The 9,667-nt window shown below is 42.2% G+C and overlaps 1 protein-coding gene across 4 annotated transcripts in view; it reads left to right on the plus strand.

Moving 5' to 3' along the window:
- Positions 1-9,406, plus strand: part of LOC144110433 (S-phase kinase-associated protein 2-like) — a 36,516-nt gene extending 27,110 nt beyond the window's left edge. For 2 of the 4 annotated variants that reach the window (XR_013309835.1, XR_013309836.1), the window contains exons 11-12: positions 4,988-7,490; positions 7,550-9,406. Coding sequence is in view for 2 of the 4 variants with exons in the window: in XM_077643330.1 (XP_077499456.1) it covers positions 4,988-5,174 (187 nt within the window). In the remaining 2 variants the exon portion in view is untranslated. Of the gene's footprint in view, positions 1-4,987 lie in introns of all 4 variants that reach the window. The other 2 variants (XM_077643330.1, XM_077643331.1) reach the window with 1 other exon arrangement.
- Positions 9,407-9,667: the final 261 nt, after the last annotated feature.

Raw genomic sequence — 9,667 nt, forward strand, 5'->3', positions numbered from 1 at the left:
CGTAGAAGCACTTTTAAGATTCTTTAACGCAGTTTGGATATCAGGAAAACTACCTGAAGCCTGGAAAAAAGCAATAATTGTACCGTTTCTTAAACCAAATAAACCCCCAACGTCTCCTAGCAGTTATAGACCCATAGCCCTTACCAGTTGCCTCGCCAAATCTTTTGAAAGTGTCCTGAATATAAGATTAACTTTTGTCCTGCAATCCTGCGAACTTTTTGATATCCATCAATGTGGTTTTAAAAAGGGATACTGTCAGAGAACCTTTTATCCACAAACAACACTGTCTTGCCGTTTTTTTCGATTTACAAAAAAGCATACGATACACCTGGAGGTTCGGTATTCTTCAGGACTTAGCTTAGCTCGGCATCCGTGGCAGAATGCTGCACTCCATTAAAGACTTTTTGTCTAACCGTTCATTTAATGTCCGCCTAGGCTCAGCCTTCTTGGGGAATTTTATTCAAGAAAATGGAGTACCTCAAGGGTGTATGCACAACTCTTTTTATTGTAAAAGTGAATTCTCTTAGCAAAATAATACCGAGGTCTGTTATGTATTCACCTTATGTAGATGACCTGCAGAAGCTTGCACATCCTCCAATGTATCAACGTGTGAAAGACAAATACAATTGACAATAAATAAACTAGCAGCATGGGCAGATAAAAATGGTTTCCGGTTTTCCCCACAGAAATCAGTGGCAATTCTGTTCTCATTAAAATGAGGATTACAGGGAGATCCGACCCTACATCTGAACGACACCGAGTTGCCCGTAAAAAATGAGCACAAATTTTTAGGCATAACATTTGACAAAAAGCTCACTTTCCTGCCTCATATTAATGCATTAAAAAAAAAAAAAAACTTCCCGATCACTGAAAATACTCAAAGTCCTTTCACATAAACACTGGGGTTCTGACAGGGCAAGCCTTCTAAAAATTTATTGCTCTGTGGTACGATCCTGCTTAGACTATGGCAGTATAGTATATGTTTCAGCAAGACCATCGTATTTGAAACGACTCGACTCAGTGCACAATTTAGGTTTACGCCTTTCAACTGGTGCTTACAGGACGTCACCTATAAACAGTCTTTATGTTGAAACCAACGAGCTGTCACTTACAGACAGAAGAGCCATGCTCACATGCTCGTGCATTTTGAAAATCCATTCACTGCTCAAACATATTTGTTACCCCATCACTACAGAGTGCCCATCTAGAGTACTCTTTAACAATAAACCGCAAGCTACCCGTCCACTGCTCTTACGATTTGAAGACATGTGCCAGAATCTCGGCGTACTAGAGATATTGCCAAGCATTGCTCCAAGGCGAGGCCCACTTCCGTCATGGTACAACTTTCCGGACATCTGTGATCTCACTCTTACACACTTGCGTAAAAAAAAACAAATTCTGCAAGAACATATAATACAAGAATTCCTCGCACTTAAAAGTACAGTAATTACGCAGCTTTTTATACAGACGGTTCAAAAACAGACGCTTACGTTGGAAGTGCAGTGGTACAGGGGAATTGGAATAAAATAGTAAAACTTCCACAGTGTGCTTCCATCTGCACTGCAGAATGTTACGCTATCTGTGTAGCCATAGAAAAAATAGTGAATGAGAACCTCAGCGACAGTATTATTTACACAGACTTGCTAAGTGTGCTCACAGCCCTTCATTCTAGAAATGCAATAACTTCGTTGCTTGGCGACCTCATGCACAACATTGAAACAGCCCTAGCTCAAGGACAAAACATAAGACTGCTGGGTACCAAGTCACGTCGGCATAAAGGGCAATGAAAGAGCAGGTTTGTGTGCTGCTCAAGCTTGTGGCAAGCAAATAAAGAATGCAGATGTGCCCTATAAAGACTGCATGAAATTACTACAATGTAAGGCAAGGAAAATTTGGCAGTCCACTTGGGACAGCGAAGTAAATAACAAGCTATACTTAATAAAACCAGTGCTCGGTGAATGGAAGTCATGTGTGCATCAGAAACGTTTCAACGAAGTCATTATCTGCCGCCTCCGTATAGGCCACACACACATTACTCACAACTTCCTGCTAACAAAAGAAGACAAACCAGTTTGTACATGTGGAGATGAACTTAGTCAGTCACATTTTAATTTCATGTTCGAAACTGCAAAAGCTACGGAAACAGTGTTTTTCTTCGTTTTATAACCAATGCATCTCTTTTCATCCATCACTGCTCTTAGGTGAAAATGCAATTGTGGACATGTCCTGCGTTTTTAGATTTTTAACAGAAGCTGGTGTTCTTAAAAACATGTAAAACATGACCCAGTACTTTGCCTGATGCATCTCAGCCACTTTCTCATTCCTGAGAGAAGGGCGGAGGTTTTTTATTTTGTTTGGTTGGGGGCCTCCAGTCCTTGCCCAGCCAAGGGCGGCTGATGAGGTTACCCAGCCTCCTTTGAAACCTTTAATATTGGCCATTTGTGAATCTTGTTTTTCTCTCAATACTGGGCGGAAGGGTATAACCTTTTAGGCTTTCTACACCCCAGTATTTTTTATACCTTTGTAAAAATTTACAGAAAACAATTTCTTATACCTTGAGCTTGGCGCATGATAGCCTTAGTTGCTTATGCACCACTAAACTCAACACAACAACAGAGATGTTCCTCGGAAGGCCACTCTAAAGAGTCAAGGATGTCTGACCCACCAGTTTAATTACGGGCGAATGGTTACACGGGCCAGAGCTCGGTGGCATCGACACACCGTTGCCGGATGAAGGGAGCTCTCGCCACGCGACTGGCTGACAGGCATTTCTCGCGTTGGTTGTTTTTTAACTGAGTGCAGAGAGGAGGGGTCAACCATCAGCGGAGTAATACGTAGCAATACTCGGAGTGATCTTCGAAAATGTGTGGTTTGCTCTCGAACCGAACAACACTTGCAGCAAAGCACGATGGCGTCCCGCAGATCACATGTAAAAGTGTAGGTTCGTGGATGTCGCGGGATTGCAAACCTGGGGAGTGGGGCATACACAAGACCTTCAAGAAAGGGGAAGTGTGGTCACCGACACACCACAAGGAAAGAAGTGAAGCGTGCGCTTCCACCGGAGCAGGTGGTAGGGGCGCTTCATACCGCGGCAGCAGAGTCCTTGGGTATTTTTATTTCCGTGGGCTTAATTTGAGGCTATGTTTGTGACTTAAGCTATTTGTTCATGGAACCCCCCTCCCAAAAAGAAAAGTTTTGCAGAACACTCAACTAGTACATATACCTTTAAGTAATGCGCTAGCGCCTTGCGATGGCAAATGCTGCCAACGATGGGGCTTGTGTGGCCTAGGTTGCTCTTCCCAAGCTACTGCTTGTGACCAATTGTTAATTTGAACTGCCACCTGCCGTGGTGGTCTGTTTTCTCACAATCTGGTGGGCACAGAGCTGAGATTGGAAGGAATAAAAGGAAAGTAATAGATGATAGAAGATAGCCTCGATAAAATACTTGGACTTGTATCAGAGCCCCCTCAGAGAAAAATGTGGACGTAGTCACTGTGTCTCGCCGCATTCAATGCATTCCTGTAGTAGTATGTAGTCCAGTATTAGCATGGGCTTGGCTGTGGCATTCTTTATTTTGACTCTTGCAGCTTTGTCAAAATTTGCATACAACCGTTCTGGTTTTGTGTCCATGTTTGTGGATGTGACCTTGACACTTGAAATCCTCGTGTACAAGGGACACTCTTCTCTGATGTGGATGTAATAAAATGTGTTAAGACCAGGCGTGCGAAACACACATAAAGTGGTGTTTAATGCAGACAACTTCGCATATTTATGATAGCTCTGATATGGCTTCAGTGAGTGCTTGTTTTGTTTGTTTGTTTTGCAAGCACGAATGCTTTAAAGGTAATAAAATGTGCCAATTTCCTTGCATAATGACTTCCTATTACAGGAATAAAGTCGCTGTGCAGATATATGAGTACCCATTTTTTTCTGAAACTTACCAAAATGGTCATTTAGTATCTATGTTGCCATCTGTTTGCACGCAAAAAAAAAAATTTTCCATGAGCCTTGCTTACCTTAAATGGGACACAGAGTGCCAGAAAACACATGCTGAATTCATGGAGCAGGTGGGGAATTTTTGCTGTAAATTCTTGGCATACTCCTTACAGTAACCTGAAAATTCAGAAATATTTCTCTTATTGGATACTCTTTAGCACCAGAAGGGATAAATAATGCTGGATCACTGCTCTGTTTTCAGAAATCCATACTTTCGAAGTTTTTTTTCTTTGTGTACAGAGAAAGAATAGTCAGCATTATTTCAAATTTTGGCTCTCTGTGATGTGTGAAAACATGATATATTAAGACTACATTCTGCCACAAGATATTATATTAAAAATTTATCAAACATACTATGGACTTCACTACTATCGATTTTATGCTCACTTGATTTGAAAAGCTGGCTCACTGAAACTGGCACTTTGGTCCTGTCAACACCAAGCGTATTAGAAAGGCTCCCGTTGATTTGAAGTCCCTGTATTCACAACAGTTGTCAGTTCTCTTCAAGTTGAAATTATTGACAGTCAGCTGTATTTTTATTTCTTCCGAAGACAGGTATCTTATACACTTTTAGCGCCATTCTTTTATTGGAGGCAGTTTAAAAATATATTCCTTGGAATGCGATGCGTCAAAAGGGCTTTTGCGTGAGTCACTAGGCCTTTTTTGGAACCTACGAGCACGCTTCTTGATGCAGAGTTACATCTGCCACTTTGTCATGCAGATGGCTGTCAGAAAGCTCACTTTGGGCTTTTGGGTGTTTGCCGTTCTTGGGATTGAATTACCGTGGTGTGTGCCCATTGCACCTTTTGCATAGGGTCCAGTATAGTAACAAGTAGTGGACTGCAGCGTCCCGAAAGCAGGTCAGTGCCACTGGGTAGAGGGCCTCCTTTGAGGAGTGTCTGCCGCTTCGTTCTAGAGTTTTGGTCGACTGTAGTCACCCAAAATTCTGCTCAAGGGTACACTGTACCTGACCCCATTACTTGCCCTGCAGCGCGCTGTCCAAAATGGAGTCGCTCCAGCAGCTCGAGCTCTTTGGCGTGTTGGGTGACAACGCACTCCAGGCAGTCCGCAAGAGGCTACCACAGCTGGACATCAACAAGCAGCTCTTCTCGACCGTTGCTCGCCCGACAACTGGCATTCGGCGGACCAGCATCTGGGGCATCAAGGTTCGCGACTGACGCCACCCGCTCTTAGCTTCTGGCAGTACAGACTGAAAGTTTGTGTGCCTGCGCCAGAGTTGCCACTTTGTGTCTCCCACAGGTTACTGCAACATCTTTCTCATGTTGGGGCAGTCTCAAGTGCATGCTCAAAGACTATACCTTGTCTGCAAGGTGTCGCAATAGAAAGTGGTATTCGGCAACCCGTGCTCTAAAATACGTTGCATCTTCTTTTGTTTTACAGGCCTACCCTTTCTTTTGTGGTGTTTTTATACGGTTCAGACTAGGACAGCAGTCTTTTCACTTCCATGGCACTTGCTTATGCAGAAATATTGGTATTAGTAAAGAATTTTGCAACACTCTGAGGCTGTTCATTGTCCGCCATCCAGCTAGCATGGAACGTGGTACAAAAGCGGCATTGCCTTCTCATCAGACAGCAGCATCGCTGCGTTTTCATCTCAACACGAAGTGTACTCTATGCACGAAGCATACAGTACTCCCCATTGAAAAATGAAATGGTGTCAATCTGTTCAGCTCATCAGTGCTTACCAGAGTTCATCAGAGTGCTCAGCATAATTGAATCTGTGAAAGCACAAAGAGGTTATTATTAATTCAGTAATTAGGCTAACACAAATGTATGTAAAGTACTCCAGGACAAAATTATTTGTATGAATTTCTCAGTGACCAGGTGTGGTCAGCTTTTGTGGGTTTTTAAGCTTTTCTGTGACTGCGCCTTTTTTTGTCACATTGGGTGTGGGGCTATCTGTCCAATGTTTGCGGACTGCTACTCACAGACTTCACGTTCCTGCCCGTTTTGTTGAAGAAGCTAATTTTCCTCGGTGTATGCTGTATCCAAGGCTGCCATTGCTTCACTAAGTTGCCAATACATCTGCATGTCGAAACTCGTTCAGTTATGCTGCTGGCGCACAATGAGAGTTCACGCCAGCGATATGTGCAAGTTTGCTGGCTTGTACCCATTTTTCATTTCCATTTGTGAGTGGGAAAAGCCAAGCAATAGACTTTGCTCTAACCTGTTCAGCTTATCTTAAGAATTTAACATAACATACACCGTTTCCATGAAGAGAGTGCCCTGTATTTTCCAGCTGTCCGAGACTGCACCGATTTATTCTTTTATCCTATCCGATAACTCTTATGAGGACACAGCGCAAGTGCTTAAATGACCACTGATCTCAGTAATGGTACTGTACGCCTCTCCTGGAGATTATTGCTCACATACTTTTTCCCGTAGTCACATGCTCGCAACTTTCACCGTCAGAGATGTTCAAGAAACTCTGGTTTCATTTTTGTGCCATATACAAAAACCACTGCCACAAGAGTAGCGATCTCTTGCTTTATATTCTGGGGAGGAACTGACTCCGCTGGAACATTTAAGATGTAGCTTTTTTTTTTGCCGGATTTTGCCAAATTGTCCCGCACAAGATGTCTGCAGATTCCTTGCCTTTCTCATAGAATGAAGGGGCTCAGAAGGTGTTCACGCATTACTTGCATTATCATGTTTAGTTGGAGCCCAGCACCACATTTGTAATGATTTTGTATTCTGAGCTGATGCAAATGAGAGACATATGAAAGACTGTTCAGCTCCTGTTCTGCTGCTTGCTATTATAGGCGTAGTTCACTGTTAAGTGAAGTCATGTTCTCCAGGACCCCTGCGGACACAGAAGTGTGTTTGTTTTTGTGCACATTAAAGAGAGCTTACTTAGTTCCTGCATCAGCGTAGTATTTGTTTCATGTTCACGGAGAGTAAGACTGTTACCTTGAAGAGATTTTTTTCCCTGCAAAGTTTCAAGTAACTACTGATGTTTGGAAAGGAGTGTAGAATTTAAGTTTGAATGATCATAGCTGTGGTGTGTTATCTGTTCCTGCGACCATCACTAGTACGAGTGTGCATGCTCACTTTCATACCTTACATTAACCTGCTCCTCTTTTTTTTCTATGAAATGCCATCTCTCTTGCTGTAGCATTTAGCTGAGTGGACTCTGTCAACAGTTTCGACGTTGTCACATCAATGTTTGATTCCGAACGCTAAAAAAGAATTGTCCATTACACTGCAGAACAAAGTGGAAAGGTTGGACGCTTAACTGCATCTCACCTGCAAGTTTTGCTCTCCTTTAGCACAAAGACCCTGCTTGAATGGCAGGCTTGAAGGATAGTTTTTTGAGAGAGCTGCTTTTTTTCTTTTTTCTAAGCACAGAAAACACTAACATGGGCACTTGCTACCTTTAAGGTGACAAGTGAACAAGTTGCTCCCAAAATGTCTTGACTATAATCACAAACATCCCAGTCACATGTTTCAGTTGACCCTGTTCTGAGTGCAGAGTTTACACCTGCTGTTCAGGCTGCAGAGCAGGAATGGTTATCATTACGGTTTGAATAAGGTTTTGCACTGGTTGTGAACAGCTTAAAGAGGTTTCGCCACTAGCCTACTGGATCTGAATGAATTCAGAGCGCATTTCTGCACTGTTACTGCGTGTACTAGCAGGGCCAAGTATGAGGTATCTCAGTGACGCTGTTATGCGATTCTGACTGCTGTGTTGCATTGAAGTGGTCACTCCAGCGGCCACTCCAGTCACCACTTGGGAGGGCAACTGCAGAGTGCATGCTTTTTTCAGCACAAACCATTTGTGCCTCACCCTGCTTGGCTTAGCATCATATGGAAATGTCAAAGTGCCTCAACATTGTTAGATCAAGATGAAGTGCTAAAAGATGGTATACAGTCAAGAAAACAACAGGAAATGCATTACCTGCAATGTTTTCTTGACTGTGCGCAGTCTTCTAGCATTTTATTTTGTTCCAGCTATGCACCAGCTTGCCTTATACCTCGTTTTATTAAGATGCCTCAACAGTGCACTATAACTCCCAGCATTGCACGCAGTTATAACTCTTGCTTTGTAACCACATTCAGGTATTGCCATAATAGCAGACTTAGTGATATTAGATGCTTTTGGCTGAAAAGACGATTTCTAAGGTCATTTTCTTTAAACTTTTATGCTTCACCACCAGATTCAAAAGCTTACGGAAAGCCATACAGAATGGCAATCCACGAGCCAAGTAGTTTTTTTTGTTGCATGCGTGTGTGTGTGTATGTGCATGTAGACTAAAGTATGCCCTACAAGAAAATGCTAGCTTTAGTTTGGCACTGGTTTTGCAATGCCTTGACTGGCATTTTTGAGGCCAAACTGAATCATTCATATCATGTTTGGTACTGCTCTTATTAGAGCAAACATGCTGTGAATGATTCAGTGAGTCAGTTACCAAATAAGTTATTCGCATAACATACTTGCTTCATTTTGTCATCCAAAAGTTGTTTCCAATCATCGGTAGGCCTCGTCATTGTTGTAGCAATTAGTGAAATGCCGTTAAATTTGGTTCCTCAGCAGTGGCTTGAAGGAAGACTAAACATTTCATGTGGTTCAATCTCTCTTGCAGCACACACATTTGTTGTTGTTGCACTTTGCAAAGAAAATTGTCTTGTTTGGACACCCAGGCTGTGTGCATACAGTGGTCATAAAACTCATTTGACTCTTAGTATTGTTGTTAGGCACCAGCAGTAAATGTGACCACTGCCTAAGTTCCTGAGAGAATCTTTCTATGCTTAGTTGCTGTTAACCGAGACTTACATGACATCCTAAACCACTGCCAGTCGTGAGTGGGTGCCTCAGGTGTAGCATGCACCTTTTTTTTTATAATTTGTCACTCGAGGAGTCCTGAAATCCTGAACTGAATTTTTTTCATCAAACCTTTCTTTTCTTTAAGTTATGTTTTTAAGAGAATAGAGAATGTTTTCATTCTACCACCTTGACAGAATACTTCTACAAGTGATATGGACATTCCTTTGCCAAGTATCTTCAGTAAGAAAAGTTGGTTCAGATAACATGGGCATTATAGGCATGACTACATTCAACCCTGCAGGGAAGCATACATCCTGCAATCAAAAACCATAATGGCGTGATTAAAGGACTCCCATCATGCATTTAGTGCACTGATATTTTGTGCTGACCCGGTAGTCTGAGCCAGTTCGTAAAGAAGTCTGATCTTTTCCTCTCACTTTCATTTTATTAGAGTTCTCATGACATTCCTTTACATTTGTTCATGTGCCCATTTGTGAACCCTCACCATTCTTTCCTTAGTCACATCTTTCAACGTTGTGTTTTCAGCACGGACTGAGTGTTGGATGCATATGTGGTGTATTACAGTGTGTGAGAGCATTTTAAATAAAAAGTAATGTTTCAACATGTTTTGATTTTTGCATGAGGCTTCCTGGCCGAAGAAGAAAGAACACAAGCACAGTAAGACACATGCACATACTGGAAGTGCTCGTTAACTCGAAACTCTCATGCTTCGAAATGTCAGTAAAGGCAAATGATTTTCATGCCTCGCAATAGCCTTAAATAGGTGCAGCATATTTGTCACCACTTATCTCTAATAGTTCTCGTGATGAAATTCGTATATATTGAAATGTGGCCTTCAAGAGCAAAGAAAGGGCCATCAGCAAG

The sequence above is a fragment of the Amblyomma americanum genome, chromosome 11, assembly GCF_052857255.1.
Source record: "Amblyomma americanum isolate KBUSLIRL-KWMA chromosome 11, ASM5285725v1, whole genome shotgun sequence".
Taxonomy (NCBI): Eukaryota; Metazoa; Arthropoda; class Arachnida; order Ixodida; family Ixodidae; genus Amblyomma; species Amblyomma americanum.